General features: G+C 43.8%; 2 protein-coding genes across 3 annotated transcripts in view; one reads left to right on the top strand and one right to left on the bottom strand.

The window, feature by feature from the left end:
* Positions 1-1,709: 1,709 nt before the first annotated feature.
* cpvl (carboxypeptidase vitellogenic like) lies at positions 1,710-13,500 on the bottom strand. The gene is made up of 12 exons (XM_054781743.1): positions 13,069-13,500; positions 12,782-12,954; positions 12,589-12,710; positions 11,971-12,085; positions 11,828-11,886; positions 11,659-11,738; positions 11,513-11,579; positions 9,780-9,902; positions 9,559-9,690; positions 3,672-3,770; positions 2,432-2,788; positions 1,710-2,109 (listed from the first exon to the last, which is right to left on the bottom strand). Exons 1-12 carry the CDS (start codon positions 13,071-13,073, stop codon positions 2,011-2,013), a joined length of 1,431 nt encoding a protein of 476 aa, XP_054637718.1. The 5' UTR covers positions 13,074-13,500; the 3' UTR covers positions 1,710-2,010.
* chn2 (chimerin 2) overlaps positions 13,200-20,810 on the top strand; it is a 27,264-nt gene continuing 19,653 nt past the window's right edge. Inside the window, exons 1-2 of one of the 2 annotated variants that reach the window (XM_054781744.1) lie at positions 13,200-13,332; positions 15,196-15,422. In XM_054781744.1, coding sequence (XP_054637719.1) covers positions 15,374-15,422 — 49 coding nt within the window. In that variant the 5' untranslated portion in view covers positions 13,200-13,332; positions 15,196-15,373. Of the gene's footprint in view, positions 13,333-14,926; positions 15,136-15,195; positions 15,423-20,810 lie in introns of those variants that run through there. The other variant, XM_054781745.1, reaches the window with a different exon arrangement.

The raw sequence follows: 20,810 nt of genomic DNA, 5'->3' as shown, positions 1-20,810 counted from the left end.
TGTCAAACTTTTTCTATGTACACAAAAGGCCTATCTCTTTTAAATATTGCTCTCACATCTGTGTAAATGTGTGTTAGCGATCTACCGTATCCACCTCACAGGTGTGACATATCAAGATGCTGATGAGACTGATGATTATTGCCCAGATGTGCTTGAGGTTGGCCACAATAAAAGGCCACTTTAAATGTGTACTTTAGCCAGTTGGCATTTGCTGTGACCGCTATTTTCCTCAAAGACCGTAAACATACCCTGATCCGGAGCATCCTCAACATGCTCAGTGGGTGACATGTCGGGCGAGTATGCTGGCCAGCAAGTACTGGGATGTTTTCAGCTTCCAGGAAGTGTGTACAGAGCCTTGCAACATGGGGCCGTGCATTATCATGCTGGAGCATGAGGTGATGCTTGTGGATGAATGACACAACAATGAGGCTCAGGCTCTCGTCACAGTATCTCTGTGCGTTCAAAATGCCATCAGTACAGTAAAATGCACCTGTGATGTGGATGGAGTGGCCCATGGTGGCAGTGGGGTTATGGCAGTGCTTCTCAAATAGTGGGGCCGGTCCCCCTGGGAGGGGGGACGCGGTGAACTGTCAGGGGGGACGTGAGGGGCTGGGAGAACTTTCAATATTAGTGCAGACCTGCCAACATGTATGAATTTCTTGTACTCTGCATTGAATTTGACTCTTGAATACGCTTGTATGCTTCACTGTTCTCCATTTTGTTGCATTTTGCGTGTTTCAGTGTTGAGTTCAGTCTGTACAGTACAGATAAATAAATAGATAGTATCAGTTTCTCAATAGTATTCCAAATCACTGTCCCCCAGTGGTGGCATGACAGAAAATACTTGAGAACCCCTGGGTTATGCTTTGGGCAGGCACGTATGTTGGAGACAATAAACAGGTGCATTTTGCTCCGGATCGGTGTATACGGTATTTGAGGCAAATAGTGGTCACACCTGCTACTGACTGGTTTTCAGACCCACCCAGACCACCCCCAATACAGGTAAACTGCACATTTATTTTGAAGGGGTCTTTTGCTGTGGCCAACCTAAGGCACACCTGGCCAACAATTACACTCATCTCATCAGCATCCTGACATGTCACACCTGTGAGGTGGATAGATTATGAATCATGAATGATGAACGCTCACTAACACTGATTTGGGAACAATTTTTGCGAGAGGTAGGCCTTTTGTGTACGTAGAACATCTTTGAGTTCAGTCCATGACAAATGGGAGCAAAAACAAACGTGCGTTTATATTTTTGTTGAATGTACAGTACAGTGTATGCATGATTCACAGAGATTTCCTCAGCGCCCCCAACTATGGCTACTTCATTTCTGTCATCACTATTAAAATATATGACATTAAACTGCGTTATAAATAACTTCTATTATACTGCGTACTATAGCCTACTATTTATATTATATATTTGCACAGTAACCTTCAAGGGACTGAAGGCCGCTTAAAAGTATTTCATTGAATAATTCATTATAAAAACTTTCAAAATGTACGTTTTCAATCGCTAGATGACTATTTAATGAGATTTGTCAGAACATTGTGTAGCCATTCCATAATTTTTTTTTTTGGTTGATTTGTTTGCTACTTTTCTGCAAGTGTTTAAACTTGCAAATAAGTATTAAATAAATTATAATTATTTTAAAAATCATAGTTATTAATGTATAAGAATGATATAAGCACATTTCTTTTAAAAGTGAATTTAATTTCCTGGTAAATCAAGTCACAAACTTGCTTAAAAAAAAAAAGAAGAATAAAATCAAATACTGTATTTTCTCTGGTAGGAAAAACAAACGCAGCAATGGTTCCTTTAAAAACACCCATGAAACAGTCCACATTCAGACTGACTTAAAATAATACAAGGCATTTTGTATTTGTACTTTGATATTACGACTAAAACATGCGCACCAAATGATCAGATGATCAGCAAATATTACTCAATCTCTCGTTGTGCTGATTTCCATCAACTTATCACAGTGGTTGATCACCTTCCCTCTAAATCCATCCTCGTGTAGAGAGGAACCTGTCAATCATATCAAAGGACCTCGCTGGTTGGTCGTACGGCAGAATATGGCCGCCTCCTCTGATGATGACCTGCGTCATTAGAGGACACATTAGAGCGGTGTTTCCCAACTTTTACTGAGCCGAGGTACGTACAGTATTTTACAGGAGAAAAACGTCACGGCACACCACCAAACGAAAACGTTGTACAACTTGCAACAGGTGGATGCACAAATTAATGATGTACCGCCTACATGGAGAACATTTCATTGTATGCATCGCTGGCATAGATATATGAACAAAGATACATTATTTAGTAAATAAATATTCATTTTCAAACTGAAATGAAGTCAAATTGGTTCATTCTACAGTGGTTGGGAATCACTGCAACATCATGCTCCCATTAGTGGCTCACCTGGTAAAACTCTCTCACTTGTCTGACAAACCCAGCCACCTCCGTGTCAGTGGGCTGGACCTTCCAGGGGAAGCGAGGGGCCGTCCTGTAGTCCGCTGCTCCGGTCCAGTTGACGGTGGGCAGGAACCTCTCAGTCAGAGGAGCCGCTACGATCACGTCCAGCTGGCCGCTGTAGATCAGCACCTTATAGTTGTCCATGAGCACACCCAGCCAGGGTTTGATGCTCTTCATCACGTCCTGCAGCAGGTGCTTCTCCACCTCCGAGCCGTCGTGGAACTCCAGGGTGCCCACGTGGATGGCGCGTCGCACCTCTGGCAGCGTCACAAAGCTGCTGAAGTATTCCTGGTCTTCGGGTTCCTGAGGTTTGAAGAAAAAAAAAAAAGCATAGTCACCGACATCCCTCATTGTTTAGCAAGCATTTTAGTATATCTTAAGGGACAATACTGAATGAAACTTGGATAAACTGTAGGCCAGTGATTCCCAACTAGGGGAGACAATAAAATGGAAAGTACGTGCTACAACTAGTCTCCTCAGGGGGACAATAACCTGTGGCACAGCTCCACCAAAATCACTACAGGTGGGTTAGATTCTACTTTTGGAAGATGATAAACATGTGTGAGTGAGCACATGGCTCTGGGGGTACACAAGGCCAAAGAGGTTGGGAAACACAGCTATAGAGTGGTCAGTATGCAGCTTGTGTAACAGTATAGATTTACTATCCACTGAACACATTGTCTCAATAGCTGGCAACACAAGTGAGTCCACCTCACAGTGAACATGTCTAAATTGTGTCCTCGGAGTGAGTATTTAGCGTGAGCACCATCATTATGTAGCGCTGCCTTAATGCTCTGGACAGACTTGGCCACTCCCATCACCTTCATCTTACTCAGCAAAACATCTTGGAGGCGCGTTCGGGCTCCTTAACATGAAATGCGGCCCAGTTTCTGATTCAGAATGTCACAGCACGTGGTGGAAAACATGTTTCACTCTAATGAACCGCAGCTCCCCCGGGCAGACAGCACTCATGCTGCCCCACACCATGACCTTCATGTCATTTTCAGAGGATAGTAACGCTATACTGCTTTATAAGCTGTGCACTGACTATTTTAAAGTATATCCAAGTTTAATTTCCATAGCATTGTCCCTGGAGAATATGTAATAAACTTTGGTGAGATACTGTACAAAGGTAATAAAACAAGAGTATATGGAGTTATAAGCACCAGGTGGGGTTTCCAAGTACCTGACATAACAAGTAGTTGAAGTAGTTGGTGCAGCCTGTTGCATTTTGGAAGAAGGAAGGGTATGTTGCCACATCACCATTTAGTAAGCTGTCAAAAACCTGAGACAAAAACAAAAAAATGTCATTTGTGATTGCAAAGTTTGTCCATTTGGAACGATCATTTGTCGCAGCACAGACGCTTCAGGTTGGGATCCGGTCTAGAATCTCAAAATGGGTTGAAAAATCCAACAAAAATCTTTTCGATGTCAAAGACTGTTGTTCTGACATAGACTGATATCGACTGATCGGCATTTTGTAACTGCGATGTACAGTTCATCGTAGTTATGTGGTCAGTGAATTTCTGGTTTTAATTATTAGACATGAAATAACACCCCTATAGTCACCTTTACACTCATATTACCCAATACAGTAGACATAATCATAGCAAATGAGACACAATATAGACTCATACGTGTTAGCATTGGGAGAGTCCTGTCATGAGTTAGAGTGCTGCTCTGCTGCCATCTTATGGTCTCTCGTTGCAGCGCACCTGCCCACCTTGGGGAGGAGCTCTGACACACCTGTTGTCAATCTTTGTTGGACTATTTTAGCTCTGCTTCCATGTTCAGTGATTGCCGGATTGTTTTCCCATGTTCACATGTTCCATGCTCCTGTCCTGTCTTCTATGCCTTCCCTTGTTTCTGGCCTCAGCTATTTCCTGTAAGTACTACTTCTGCAAGTTCCTGTCAGCCTTTTTGCTACAGTCTGTTTGTCGCTATTTTCAAGTTCTCGCTCCTGCGCAGTTTTCCATTGCAGTGAAGTTTTGTTACCATTTTCTGCTAGTTTTTCAGCAGCTACCTTAGTTAGCATTCTTTTTTTGTATTTTTCTGTTTCCCCTGCCAGTTAGTTGTGCAGCGCCTTTAGTTACTATAGTGTCATATTTTTTTGTATTGGAATAAACCTCCGTAAACCTACACCCGTGTCTTCTCTGCATCTTGGAATCCGGTTACCGGCTGTGTGCCATCCCGTGACAGTACAATCCGGCCATGGTGGATTCCGCAGAGTTAGACTACCCGATTTGGGGTCGGGACACAGAAGAACTGTTCAGCCGCACCTCCCCCCAGCCGATACCACGGACGGTTCCCTCGCCGCACTGGGAGCGGCGCCTCGACCCCGCCATGGCTGAGACCACCGGCAGTTCCACGGAGGAACCCATGCAGCGGGGAACAGGTCGCCTGCCTACGGCGGAACTGGCTCGACGGCGTCGCCTACGCCTCTGCCTATACTGCGGAGCTGCGAACCACCTCATCGCGGCGTGCATCATCAGGCCACCTCGCCGCTCTCAATCACCCCCAGACAACGTCAAAGGTACTCGCCCTCCAGCTGACGCAGGTCGAGAATCGGCTGGGGATCGACCACCAGTATCAGACTGTGAGTACCCTGTCAAGCAAGGTAACAAGAAGACCACACAATTAGGGCTACATGTGGCTGGAACAATTAGTGGGGGGGGGAGGAGCATACCAGTGTCCGCATTCATTGACTCTGGAGCGGACGATAACTTCTTGGACTCAAGTTTCGTCAATGCTCATAAGATACCTAAGGTTAAGTTGTCTAATCCTAAAGTGGTTCGCTCCCTTGATGGTGCATTGTTAGCGATGGTGTCATATCAGACCGAACTGGTGTCTCTACGACTCTCGGGTAACCATCAGGAGATGATTCGATTCTTTATTATTCCCTCTCATTCAGCCCCCGTCGTACTTGGATTGACCTGGTTAAAACTCCACAACCCATCTATTGATTGGAAGAGCATGACTATTAACTGGGGGAATCATTGCTTTGCTAATTGTCTCCGATCTGCCGTACCCGAGAGTCCAATTAGTAGACCTATTGACGAGAAGATTGACTTGTCTAAGGTTCCCATGTGTTACCATGATCTGGCACGAGTATTTAGTAAGGATAGAGCCCAGAGTTTGCCACCCCATCGTCCGTACGACTGTGCAATTAAAGTCATGCCCGACGCACCATTACCTAGTGCTAGGCTTTACAACGTTTCCGCACCTGAACAGAAGGCCTTAAAGGATTATATCACGACCTCGTTGGCAGCAGGGCTCATCCGCCCCTCTTCGTCACCACTGGGGGCTGGTTTCTTTTTCGTTGAGAAAAAAGATAAATCCCTACGCCCGTGCATCGATTATCGTGGGCTCAACGAAATTACTGTAAAGAATTGCTACTCGCTTCCACTCATGGATTCAGCATTTTCGTCCCTTCACTCCGCTAAGATATTTACGAAATTGGACTTGCGTAACGCTTACCACCTGGTCCGCATTAGGGAGGGGGACGAGTGGAAGACGGCATTTAACACTCCACTGGGTCACTATGAATACCTGGTCATGCCCTTCGGGCTTACTAATGCACCTGCCGTGTTTCAAAACCTCATCAACGATGTTCTTAGGGATCTCTTAAACCAAGTCTGTTTTGTCTACCTGGACGATATATTAATTTTTTCCAACTCCTTACAGGATCACATTCGCCACGTACGCCAGGTCTTACAACGGCTTCTGGAGAACCGCTTGTTCGTGAAGGCAGAGAAGTGCGAATTTCATGTTACTACGGTCTCGTTTTTGGGATACATCGTGGAGAAGGGCCAACTGAGAGCCGATCCCGCCAAGATACAGGCGGTGGTCGATTGGCCTTCTCCCACATCAAGGAAGCATCTACAGAGGTTCCTTGGGTTCGCCAACTTTTATAGGCGTTTCATTCGCAATTACAGCAGCAAGGCGGAACCTCTGACGAGGCTTACATCCACCAAAGTACCCTTTGTTTGGTCTCCAGAAGCCGAAAAAGCTTTTGTTAAGTTAAAGTCATTATTCACATCCGCACCAGTACTTACTCACCCTAACCCCTCTCTACAATTTTTTGTTGAGGTCGACGCTTCGGATACAGGAGTGGGAGCTGTCCTGTCCCAACGTTCCCCAGTCGACCAGAGGCTCCACCCGTGTGCATTCTTCTCACGTCGCCTCACCAAGGCAGAGGGTAATTACGATGTGGGTAATAGGGAACTGCTTGCCATCGTTCTTGCGCTGCGGGAGTGGCGGCATTGGTTGGAGGGGGCAGCCATACCTTTTGTCGTCGTAACAGATCACAAGAATCTAGCTTACATTCGTACAGCCCAAAGACTGAACTCTCGTCAAGCTCGCTGGTCACTTTTTCTGACAAGATTCAATTTCTCAATCACGTACAGACCTGGCTCCAAGAATGTTAAACCCGATGCTCTGTCCAGAATATTCGACCCTTCCAAGGAGGATGGACCACCAGAGACCATTTTACCTGTAGCCCGGGTCTTGGGGGGCCTTCGCTGGGACATCGAAAGGAGAGTCTTGGAAGCAGCGGCCGAGACAGATCGGCCCGAGGGGTGTCCAGAAGGAAAGCTGTTCGTGCCACCAGAACTCAGACCCGAAGTCCTTCGCTGGGGCCACACATCTAAGTTTTCCTGTCATCCCGGGGTCCAACGTACCCACTTCATCTTGGCACAGAGGTTCTGGTGGTCATCTATGTTGGCTGACACCAAGGGATACGTCGCAGCCTGCTCTGTCTGTGCCAGGAGCAAACCATCCCATCGCCCTCCTGCTGGATACCTGCAACCACTACCCATCCCCTCCCGCCCCTGGTCTCACATTTCCTTGGACTTTATTACAGGACTACCCTCTTCACAGGGAAAGACTGTCGTACTTACTGTCGTAGACAGATTCTCCAAGATGGCACATTTTATCGCTCTCAATAAATTGCCATCAGCTCTCGAGACCGCACGCCTCCTTGTAAAACACGTGTTTCGTATCCATGGAATTCCTAAGGACTTGGTATCAGATCGTGGACCTCAGTTTACCTCCAAGGTTTGGAAAACATTTTTAAAAGCGTTGGGAGCTTCGGTCAGTTTGTCTTCAGGTTATCACCCACAGTCCAATGGCCAGACAGAGCGGGCCAACCAAGATTTGGAGTCCGCACTTCGATGTGTATGCCATCGACACCCCTCCTCGTGGGCCACCTATCTTCCTTGGGTGGAGTACGCCCACAATTCGCTCCCCAGCTCGGCTACAGGTATGTCCCCATTTAAGGCTGGATATGGCTACCAGCCTCCCTTGTTCCCTTCCCAGGAAGCAAGCACCACGGTTCCGGCAGTTCACTTGCACCTACGGCGAGCCCAGCGCGTATGGCGAGAGACAGAGGCGGCCCTCACGCGCACCGCTGCACGCAACCGCCAAGTTGCAGATCGCCACCGGATTCCTGCTCCCAATTACAAGCCAGGACATCAGGTATGGCTCTCAACTCGTGACCTACCTCTAGCAGGGACCAGCCGGAAGCTTGCTCCAAGATTCATCGGACCTTACACCATCAAGTCCATTATCAATTCATCGTCGGTCAAGCTTCAACTTCCATCCTCGATGAAGATTCATCCTGTATTCCACGTCTCCCGCATCAAACCAGTATCATCCAGTCCACTGTGCCCTCCGGCCGAAGCTCCGCCCCCGCCGCGTATGATCGATGGCTCGCCCGCTTATACAGTGAAGGCTATTCTAGATGTCAGAAGAAGGGGTAGAGGGTGGCAGTATCTGGTCGATTGGGAGGGATATGGTCCGGAGGAACGCTCCTGGGTTGCCCGCTCCTGTATCCTTGACCCCACCCTCATTAGTGTCTTCCACTCGCTCCATCCCGACAAGCCAGGTAAGCCGCCAGGGGTCGCCTTATAAGAGGGGGGAGTACTGTCATGAGTTAGAGTGCTGCTCTGCTGCCATCTTATGGTCTCTCGTTGCAGCGCACCTGCCCACCTTGGGGAGGAGCTCTGACACACCTGTTGTCAATCTTTGTTGGACTATTTTAGCTCTGCTTCCATGTTCAGTGATTGCCGGATTGTTTTCCCATGTTCACATGTTCCATGCTCCTGTCCTGTCTTCTATGCCTTCCCTTGTTTCTGGCCTCAGCTATTTCCTGTAAGTACTACTTCTGCAAGTTCCTGTCAGCCTTTTTGCTACAGTCTGTTTGTCGCTATTTTCAAGTTCTCGCTCCTGCGCAGTTTTCCATTGCAGTGAAGTTTTGTTACCATTTTCTGCTAGTTTTTCAGCAGCTACCTTAGTTAGCATTCTTTTTTTGTATTTTTCTGTTTCCCCTGCCAGTTAGTTGTGCAGCGCCTTTAGTTACTATAGTGTCATATTTTTTTGTATTGGAATAAACCTCCGTAAACCTACACCCGTGTCTTCTCTGCATCTTGGAATCCGGTTACCGGCTGTGTGCCATCCCGTGACAAGTCCCTTGTTATTGTTGTGTGGACACTAATGCTTCCTGTGGCGGCTATTGTCTCATCACTGTAAAATAACGCAACATTACCGAACGTGTCTTTCAATGCGTTTTCTGAATGCCTTGTATTTGTATTTTTTCCCCATTTCGCCACTTTTATGCTTGGGCCAAAAACACATACAATTTGCTTAAATATTTGGACTAATGATAGGCTGTAGTTAACCACAAAACGCTGATATGAGGATGTAAGAGCAGTAAACCACTCAAATGTTAGCTTGTGTAATTACCTGTCACATAAGTGTCAGGCTGAGAGTTGAAACTCATATTGTAGGGATGGTCTGATTCGATAATCGGAATCAGTCCGATACTGGCCAAATTTATAGGATCTTTATCTCAGCTGTATAGTTAGCTGCTGGTATCAGCAGAATGTACAATGTTGCAGTGTCACTGTCGGACATGAAGAGGTCATATCAAGCCTTCCCTGATATTTTGTCACACTCATCAAGTTGAATATAGCTACCAAAATATTACAACCTGTGTAGATTGCACTGGTATACCTAATGACATGACAGCAAACGGCGGAAGGAATCTGAACAAGCTGAATGAGATGACGTCGCACCTTGAAGGCTTCCAGCCATTCCTGCTGTTGGATGAGCTTGACCCCCAAGTCGGTCTGCTTGATGACGTACTGTTTTTGGACTTCGTCAATCATGCCCGTCTGGTACAAGAACTCACCATAGCCACCCAACATCTGATTGCAAAACAACAGGAGAATGTTGCACTTCTGTGGATGGCGTGTGGCAAAAAAAAAACAAAACACTGGTGTTGACAGATACGCACCATTTCCGGGTCACACAGGCCGTCGCCAATGGCCATGCCTTTAAAGTTGATCTTCACCTTGGCGGTGGGGTTGTTTTTATGGATGTAGTATGAGACAGCAGGAACGTACTTCCCCGCGTATGACTACGTGATAACAGAAAAAAAGGAGTTTTAATTGTTTACGAGCCATTACGTGCTTCAGCCAGCACTAAAACTAGTCATTGCCATGTTGTAAAAGCATTCCCTATATGTGGTGTGAAAAAGTGTTTGCTCCTCTCGTGATTTCTTATTGTTTTTGCATGTTTGTCACACTTAAATGTTTCAGATCGTCAAACTAATTGAAATATGAGCGAATGACACACAACTGCACGCAAAATGCAGTTTTAAAATGAAACTTTATTATTATTAAAGGAGAAAAAATCCAAACCTACATGGCCCTGTGTGAAAAAGTGATTGCCCCCTAAACCTAAGAACTGGTTGGGCCACCCTTAGCAACTGCAATCAAGCGTTTGTGATAACTTGCAATGAGTCTCTTACAGCGCTGTGGAGGAATTTTGGCCCACTCGTCTTTGCAGAATTGTTGTCATTCAGCCACATTGGAGGGTTTTCCAGAATAAAGCGCCTTTTTAAGGTCATGCCACAGCATCTCAATAGGATTCAGGTCAGGACTTTGACTAGGCCACTCCAAAGTCTTCATTTTGTGTTTCTTCAGCCATTCAGAGGTGGACTTGCTGGTGTGTTTTGGATCATTGTCCTGCTGCAGAACCCAAGTTTGTTTCAGCTTGACGTCATGAACAGATGGCCGGACATTCTCCTTCAGGATTTTTTGGTAGACAGCAGAATTCATGGTTCCATTTATCACACCAAGTCTTCCAGGTCCTGAAGCAGCAAAAGAGCCCCAGACCATCACACTACCACCACCATATTTTACTGTTGGTATGATGTTCTTTTTCTGAAATGCAGCGTTACTTTTACGCCAGATGTAATGGGACACACACCTTCCAAAAAGTTCAATTTTTGTCTCGTCAGACCACAGAGTATTTTCCCAAAGGTCTTGGGGATCATTAAGATGTTTTCTGGCAAAATTGAGATGAACCTTTATGTTCTTTTTGTTCACCGCTATTCCATGTTTTCGCCATTTGTGGATAATGGCTCTCACTGTGGTTTGCTGGAGTCCCAAAGCTTTAGAAATGGCTTTATAACCTTTTCCACACTGATAGAGCTCAATTACTTTCTTTGTCATTTGTTTCTCAATTTATTTACACTTCAGAATGATGTCTAGCTTTTGAGGCTCTTTTGGTCTACTTCATTTTGTCAGGCAGGTCGTATTTAAGTGATTTCTCGATTGATAACCGGTATAGCAGTAGTCAGGCCTGGGTGTGGCCTCATGTATGATAAACCACAGTTAAGTTATGTTTGAACTGGGGGGCAATCACTTTTTCACATAGGGTCATGTAGGTTTAGAGTTTTTTTCTCCCTTAATAATAAAACGTTTCATTTAATAACTGCATTTTGCGTTCAGTTGTGCATTCATTGACAAATATTTCAATGTGTTTGACCATCTGAAACATTTACGTGTGTCAAACATGCAAACAATAACAAATCAGGAAAGGGGCAAACACTTTTTCACACCACTGTAGTACAGCGGCCGTGTTTATTTGAGAGAAGTCATCTAAGAGTAGAGCCTACTATTTGAAGAACTACACTAAGTGTAATGCTGCCTTTTGAAAATGGTAAAAAGAAGACAGACTTGCCTCTCCAGTAGCATAGAACTCATTGGACTGATATTCAGGAAAGAGTTGGAAGAACTGTGTTAAAGCACTTTAAAAGAAATAGAAAGGCAGCATTTAAGTGTACAAGTCAATCAAAGTGATATCATAAATGGAAGGCGGTGGTTTACCTGTATAGATCTCTGCCAACATCATCCTGATTCTGAGCAAAACCTCTGTCGTCATCAGTGAAGCTGTAACCTGTTCCAACCTGGACAACAAAAAATGCTAGCATGCATACAAAGCCAAATGTCTTTACAAAGTGTCACCAGTTCACATGCATCTAAACAAAATACCTACTGGATTATCAATGTATAACACGGAATATCTTTTGGTCCAGGCGTAATCCCTCAGACCCACTGCAACAACACACAAATTGCTGCATGTTTTACTAATGTTCATATTATTATATGGCCTCGTGCACATTAAGGATAAATACTTACCTGTCATGTTCTTATAAACCACATACGGTCCATGTTCCACAAAGAGCCCAAACAGTGAGGTGCCACCAGGACCACCTTGGAGCCACAGCAGAACTGGGGCCTTCTTCTGGGAGGGCTGTAACAGTCACACAAAATGATAGGATTTTACCACCACCGTCTGGTAATATTTGGTATTGCAGTGTAAAGTAAACGCTGTAACCCCAAAATAAAGGAAAACTTTGGTAGTACTGTCCCAATATTAATATTACTAATAAAAAGCAGGCATCTTCTAATGTGTTTATTTATGCTTTTTCAGACATAAAAAACGTAAACTACATTACAACATTAACTGCACTTTTCCTAAATTTCCCAACAAATAATATGAATATAATATATGAATAATAATATACAAATTACTGTATCAATTGCTGCGATTTGGTTAAATAGGGTTAAATAAGACTTGCTTCTTCCAATTCCTTTAGTGATACGATGCATTGCGCAAGTGTACTGTAATCATATGATGTTTTTTAGTGCAGCTTGTTAAGCATGTCTGAAACAAATAAACCATAACCATGAATCTTAGTAATATATTCAGATTCTAGTTATTACATAACATATTAATATCATAAAGCTCATTACCATGAGTGCAGGGAAGAACCAGAAGAAGAGATTACTGTTGTATTTCTTGTTGACTGTGAGATAACCAGCATAACCCTTCACGTTTTCACCAGGTAGCTCTCCAACTTGACTTAGTGTCCTGGCTGGAGCAAATACAAACATGTCCATTAGCACCGGGTGGTGACTGGTCTCTACTACAGAGATAAACATCTACCTTCATCAATGGCGCCCTTCTCTAGGTAGGGAGTGATAAAAAGAGGAGATCCAGGGTCCACACCATTGAGGGTGCTGATATTGTGATATTTTCTGCAGAAAAAGGACGAGCATCTCCGTGTTTGGACTGGAAGCACAGCGGCCAACAGTAGCAAGCATGTTTTCATCCACGCTCTGCCATTGTGTACAAGAAGCTCATGTTACACACTTTTAAACACGCTCCCTTTTCCTGCTGCTAAGAATGGATTGTGAATTTAAAAAAAAGAAGTTAATTCTGTTGAAACTCACCTCATGTTTTCACTCTGTCGGTTACAGCCTATGTTTGCGGCTGAAAAGTGGATCACAAGTCACATGACCGGCCCAGTCCGGCTCACGTGACAAGTTGAGAACCATGTGATCACAAATCACCGTGCTTTCTTTTTCCTGGCAGTTGACTGGCAGGACGCTCAAACGTCGTCCAATGTTGGATAAACCCCCGGACAACACAGTCGTATCGCGACATGTTTCACTTCAACGTGGTGTGTTCACTGTGTTTTGAGCCCAAGCAAAACTGTAAGTGTAGTTACTAGCTTGTTATTAATGGTAAGGGGATTTTTTATACTGAGTAGAAGTACAGGTGCGGTGACTAGTAGCTATGTCCTTTTATAGCATTGTACGTGTTTGTCATTCTAATTATTGTAATGTCAGCGAAACAATTATTTAGGTTGTCTGAGTACATATCAACACTATAGCTTGCAGAAAAATGCACCCCACACGTTCAGTACCAAGTTCCGTAATTCTTCTTCTCCCTTCGGCTGGCAGTCGCCTCTAACTAGCCGGTAAACGTTACTGCCCTCTATAGACCAATCCTTGAATCACAGCTGTACTGTACATACATACTCTGTCCCGTCGCCTATTACAGTACAGTACTTCCATATAGATTTCGTAGCAACAAAAACAAGTAAATACAGTAGCAGTACTATCAAAAATATGATATATTATTGCATACGCTGGTGGTTCGCTCGTCTGATGATTTTTTGGACGTTTCAACTACCTTGTTATGACGTCATCACCAAAGAGGAAGTCTACCTTCATGCTGCAGAAAATAAATGTACTGAAACCATAGGTTGAATTAAATTAGAGATGGGGCACATTTATTGAGAGGGTCAGTGTAAATAAAGGGGTGCAGGGGCCACTTTGATATTCTTCACCTTTTTATTTCTTAAAATACAATCCAGTATAGGTCAAGATATGCTGAGCATTTACCATTTACTTCTGCTGGATAATGTATTTTCACAGCCAGAATTGGTGTTTACACGCACCCCACCCATCCATCCATCTATTTTCTATACCGCCTGTCTTCATTTGGGGTAAACTGGGGACTATCCCAGCTGACTTTGGGTGGGAGGTGAGGTACACCCAGACTTCTTACCAGCCAATCACAGGGCACACATAGACAGCCAACCATTCACACTAACATGCACACCTACAGTGTCTACAATTAAGCTAACATGCCTGTGTTTACAATGTGGGAGGAAGTCAAAGTGCCCACACATGCACAGGGAGGACACCACCCAAAAAGTGATTTGCACCTTGGCTATCCTGACTGTGAGGCCAACATGCTAAACCCCAGGCCACCGTCTGGCTAGTTACCATTTAAGATTCAAGAGATTCAAGATTCAAGATTTACTGCATATAACTGATATATATTTAAATGAATGCTCACGAGAAGTACTTATGCTGTTTTATTTGTGTTGTGGCATGGAAAAGACCTCCACAGTTTAACTGTCTTACATTCGGTAATTGTGGTTATTATTAATTTAGCTCTTAATCATATTTGCTTATGTTGTTATGTGCACGTTTTTGTTTAAGAGTTTGTATTAATACACAGAGCCGAGGCACTGGTGCTGGTGGAGGATCAGAATTTTCTTTATTTTGCGGAAAATTTCCCTTATTTTCAAATGCAAATGTTGGCAGGTATGGTTACCTGTAGTAAAGAGGATGAAGACGTGACGTCAGTGACCAAGCGATGACATAATGTAGTAGGTCCACCAGATGGCGCTATTATTTCTTACGACTTAGTACGACATCGTGGTTGAATTCAATAGCTTCGTTAATTACAAGCATAAATGTTCTTTAGATTTGTTTTTAATCATGACAAGTCGTATACCGTGGGAAAATATAACCCCAGTGATTGTAATATAATCCATAGATTTAAAGTTGTTTGGTATTGATTTCATGTGAGGTAAAGCCAAACTTTCACTTTAAGAAGGCGCGTCTCTGCGGCGAGTGTGTTTACTGCGAGCCTCCAGGAGGCACATGGAAGAAGGCAGCTGTGTGCATCCACAACCCGCACACCTCCGGTCCCCATACACGGTGCTGTACTTACTGTAGTCTTTCCTTTTTTCATCTGCTGCTGCTTTATTTTTGCGGCAGTTTGGGGGCGGATTGGATCGGCTCATACTCTGGCTTCCGTCTGGCTTCCGAGGGCAGGTTGCTGACCGGTCATCGGTGAAGCGCCAAGGGACGTGAGAGACATGGAGACACCGCCGGGCAGGAGCTGCTGCGGGGAGCGCACCTTCGCCAACCGACAGTGAGGAAGTGGAGGGACGGGATGGCAGCCTCCAGTAACTCTAGCCTATCTGGTTCATCCTTGTCATCTGGTAAATCAAATTGAATATTAACAATGGCGATGATAAATGCATGTGTATTGTATATGGTTGCATGCAGTTCACTCTTATTTCTGCACATGCACATGTTGTATATGTTTAGTCTGGTCCTTAGCATGTCATTCACGGCCACAGTTTCCTTCTTGACTTTCCACCCAGTAGTGGGTTTGCAAGTAAGGTTTGCGTTTGGCATGTGTAGTCTACTTTCCATCATGCAGCGCCAAGCTTGGAACTTCACTGGCGTTGTAGAAACCCCGATATGTCACAAGGCTGTGATACAATGCACTTTATGTAAACGCATTTGAATTCACTTCATTTCTATTCAACAACAAAATGCTCACTCTATGTACTACTGAGAGCATAGTGGTGCAGCATAGCACACGACTACCTTAACTCTCTTGTATATAAACACACACTGCAATATTTAGCTACACCTGCACGACACAATGAGATTCAATACAGCCACAGCACACCTTTATAAGTATAAGGATGATTGTTTTTGATGGAAAGGTATGTTTAATTTTTCGGTGGTGCTGCATCACACCTGCATCCTTGATGTTCTACAGCAAAAAGAATGAAAGCAAAACATTACAACTACATCTCAGTATTATGAAATGCACCTACCTGTCAACATTTGCATTTGAAAATAGGGGAACATTTGGAAAATAAGGGAAATTCTGGTCTTCTGGTCTGCATTACACCTGCATCTTGATGTTTTAATAACAATAATGCAACCCAAACATTAGAAACACGTCTCAGCATGATGACATGTTGCATACCTGTCAGTTTTGTATTTGAAAATAAGGGACATTTTCTCTGAAAATAACAATGAAATTCTGCCCTTCACCTACCTCCCACCCCGAAACGCTGTGGGGGTGCTGTGAAAGAAGGAGCTACAACCACAATACTAATTAAATAGTTAAACTAATACCGCTCTGACGGTGTCAATCAAAACTGGGCTGAGCAGATTTTATGTGACAGGCTCTTGTTTTAGATTGTGCAGGTGTTCCTAACTTTGTGCCTTGTGTGTGTGCATGCGTGTGTGCGTGCGTGCACCTTTCCATGTTGACAAAGCAGCCCGCTCATGTTTGTTTACAGTGTAAAAGTACAAAGTGCACTGTCCGTTGTTTGAATAGAAACCTTGCCAATGACCAGAGGCTTGCATTTGTATTATAGGTATTAAGGTTGTGATAATATGGGTTATGTTGCTCCAAATATTTAGAATTTTACTCCAGCGAGGCAAAAATGGGCCTAATGGGGGGGGGGGAAGCCACATGCATCCCAAACACGCCTCACAGGAGAGTCACATTTCGTGAGGTGCTGCCCAGTGGTAGTGACGGTCATTCATTGCATGCTGAGGTATAACCACATGTTTCACAAAGCATTATCTCAGAGAGCAGCTGCTTCTGTGCAATGTTTGACCGCCGCCTTGCCTGCTTGCTTTAAGAGGAAACTTTTCTTGGGGTGCATGGGGAGGTCTGTCATTACTACTGTGTGCTCTCAGCATAATTATCAGAGGTTACTAGCTACACTGCCGCCAGGGATGGAGTGCTTGTCACAAGGGTATGATTATTTTCAAGCAGAGCTTTTTGGCAGTCAGACTCAACATTTGAATAATCTCCACCACGAGGCAAAATGAATCCTGGCGCTGTTTGTGCCCCAAATCGTGCCGTCTGTTCGGGCTGCAAAGGAAGTGCTTTTTGGCGGCCGCTTGTGCTCACTCTACCTTGCTGTCCTGTTGTGAGCACGTAGGAAATGATGCTCCTTATCTAGGTGAACAATACAGTGCAATCCAACATGCACACAATAGATAGAGCCTTCGGCGAGACTTCATAAAAATGTCTACATCGGGTTGTCAGACGTACTACACCAACATATAGTGTGGAGATAAATTATGGGATGGAGTAAAGAAAGTATACCCTCAGCTTCAGGCCTCAAATGACAAATAGTTGAAAGAGATGGAATGAAAGCTGAGGCTCACCACTCCATACCACCCTGCTAAAATACTGCTGTTCACCTCAAAGTCTTTCCATTACTTACATTTCTTCTCCTTTCCAGCTTGGATAGTGTAAGACTGGATTAGTAGGCTTAGAATGACTTAACTGCATGTTTTACAGTATCAGTGAGGCTAGCTCAGTAAGTATGAACAATGAAGCACCTTGTAGCTGCTAGTTGCTCACTGCATCAAGGCAAGTGGTGCATCACTTGTTTTGGACCTGGGTCATCACACACAGATGGTCTCCCTACTGCTCACATGCGCACACACACACAGGGCAGTAACAATACCCCCATTTTTCTCCTTCCTCTTGGCTTGTTAGGTAATCCTCCAGGCCCTGTAAAGGTCACATGACCTTATGACACAGTTTACATGTCACGTGATCAGAGCAAACTCACAGCGTGCAAAGACGCGGTTCGTGTATTAAACATCATTAATCAGTTTCAAATGCTCATATCCAAGAATGTGAACCTTTTTCATCACACGTGTCAGCGATGAGGGTCTAATAATGCAGCAAGAAGGATTTTGTGCCCTGCAGCTGTTGTGTAAAAGTCTAAATGTAGCTTCTTGGAGGTCAAAGGATGAAGAATCTCACCGCTATTAAACTGTAAAAGAGACTAACATGTTCATTGACTGATTTATAGCATTCGTTTCTCTTGGAATATAGTTAATAGAATCCATGGAGTGGATTTGGATATGGATTTTTCAGTACACATCCTTTGGTCCGGTACAGAGTCGTACTGAATTTGCACATGTTGCACATTAAAAATGAGTGTGAGGAAGTGATTTCTGCGTCATACTTGGTAATCAAATGCAAGCGGTCATGAAAGGCAAAGTATTTGCTGCAGGAGCACTGATCCAGGCGTGCAGGGCACCTCCACAAGCCCAGGGAGTGTGCATTACCACCGTCATGTGACTACCGGGAGTCATGACTAGCAATCACGCTAAGAAGACAGCCTTCTTTTGTTTGCTACCACTTGACCTTCCCGTCAAGCAGCAGTGTCCGAAGTGTGAACTGGGCGCTATTTGTGGCCCGCGGCTCCTTTTTTATTGGCTCGCGGCACATTGTAGAAAATACATACAAATTGAAAAATAGAGCACAAAGACATCATGTCTTTTAAATATGTCTAATTTTTTCAAATTTGTATTTTGCCTTTTTAGCCTGTGAGCTGGTACTGTTCAACTGGATGCTGGAAGTATTCATTCTGCACTTCAGCCAATAAGGAACTTTCATTTACTAAAGATAAAATAATCATTCACGCTGTTCATACTCTTTGTAGTACTTGTTTTACTTTCAATTATGATATAGTATATCATCTTTATTTATTAATTTATTTAATAATTGTATTTATTGGCTCAGTAGCAAAATTGAGACGAGCCTTGATGTTCTTTTTGTTCAGCAGTGGTTTTCGTCTTGGAACTCTGCCATGCAGGCCGTTGTAGCCTACTGTACTGTCTTTCTTATGGTGGAGTCATCAACACTGACCTTAACTGAGGCAGGTGAGGCCTGCAGTTCTTTGGATGTTGTTGTGGAGTCTTTTGTGACCTTTTAGATGAGTCGTCGCTGCACTCTTGGGGTCATTTTGGTTGGCCGATCACTGCTGGCAAGATTAACCACTGTTCCATGTTTTGGCCATTTGTGGATAATGGCTCTCACTGTGGTTCACTGGAGTCCCAAAACTTTAGAATTGATTTTTTAACCTTTTTTCAGACTGATTGATCACTTTTTCACACAGGGTCATGTCGGTTTGGATTTTTTTTCTCCCTTAATAATAAAACGTTTCATTTAAAAACTGCATTTTGTGTTCAGTTGTGTTGTCATTGACTAATATTTACATTTGTTTGATGATCTGAAACATTTAAGTGTGACAAACATGCAAAAAAAATAAGAAATCAGGAAGGGGGGCGAACACTCCACGGCCGAGACCAAAGATCTTGGGCTCAAAAAGGTTGGTGACCACTGCTGTACAGGATCAGCGGTAAAAAATGAATGAATATTAAATAAGCAATTAATTATTTGTTAATGTTCCCCAGTGTTGGTCAAGAAAAACAAATCTAATTTGTAGTGTATCCATGTATAATTACACTTTGGATATGTTTTTGTGTTGAACAATACAATATTAGCGTTGCCCTCTCTCTCTACCATCTTCCATAACAGTGTGAGCGATGAAGGTCGGCATTCTAAATCTTCTGTGTCAATAAAAGCACAACCATGAAGGACACATCCACCTCCTCCCACCGATACCACTGTAGAAAAGTGTTTTAGCAGGCCTGCACCGTAAATGAATGTTTTTTCACGGATAATGTTAAGACGTCCGTAAAGATTTTTGTTTGTTTATTCGTTTTTACTGAAAAACAACTCAACCAACAAGATTTTCATTCACGTAAATGGTTGCAAATGCACTTTATGAGAAACAGTAAAATTCTGTTTCATCATGCAGGTCCTCCACAAGAGTAACACCAGCAGAGGTCACAGTGTGGCCCATAAGTGAGGTGGATGTCAATATTGATATCATATAGTAGCACATTAAAATGGACCTGGGTGTGAAAGAGGTCATAAATAAATGCTAAAAAAAAAGCATGGATGTCAAGTAAGGCAAGCAGAGTCTTTATTCATCACTTATTCTCTTTGTCACATGATAATTATTTTATTGAGTGCCTTTGAGTGGAGAGGAATTCTGGGCAATGTGTCTAATTACTTTATCTTTGAGGGTGAAAAAAGGCCTCCAGCTGTGTCCTTTCGCATTCCCCCACATCATCAGGCACTCCTTTGATGTTTTGCAGATATTTGCATCGTGTGCGTGTTTACTTGCGTATATCGAAGCGTTTTTTTTCCCTTGCTGAAGAATCAGATGATGGCGGGTTAGCAAGATTCCATTAAAAAGAGAGTATTTGGCAAGCAACCAGATGAAATCAGATTCTTTGAACCAGCTGCAGTGGAATAAATCTTTCAGACTGCAAGTGCAATGCCCAGCGACAAAAGGCTTTGGTGGTACAATATCCTCTGCGACACAGCAGCAAACAACCTGATGGCTATTTTGTTGTCACATCTGTAGAAAATGATTCATGATCAAATGCACTTTTCTTCTCGTGATGGGAAACTGTAATGGCTTGTGGCATGATGTTGTTGAATATTTCAGCCTAGCTCCCGCAGCACAGACTGGAAGGAAAATAGCCACAAAAGCACCACACTAGATAAGAAACTTGGCGCACTGAGAAGTGATGCGGTTAAACATTAATACCATGCATGAGTCACTTTTAACATTTTGCATCCAACAAGTGCTTACTGGTTGGTACCATATTAATCCCCTCAAGCACTCAGGTGTGTTTCATTTCTCTACCTCGCGCTTGAAGGGTGTGGACGGCAAAGGAATTCAGTGCCCCCG

The sequence above is a fragment of the Dunckerocampus dactyliophorus genome, chromosome 7 (genome assembly GCF_027744805.1).
Source record: "Dunckerocampus dactyliophorus isolate RoL2022-P2 chromosome 7, RoL_Ddac_1.1, whole genome shotgun sequence".
Classification (NCBI taxonomy): domain Eukaryota; kingdom Metazoa; phylum Chordata; class Actinopteri; order Syngnathiformes; family Syngnathidae; genus Dunckerocampus; species Dunckerocampus dactyliophorus.
Note: the sequence above shows the minus strand (reverse complement) of the source record. Positions and strands in the feature narration are given on the sequence as shown.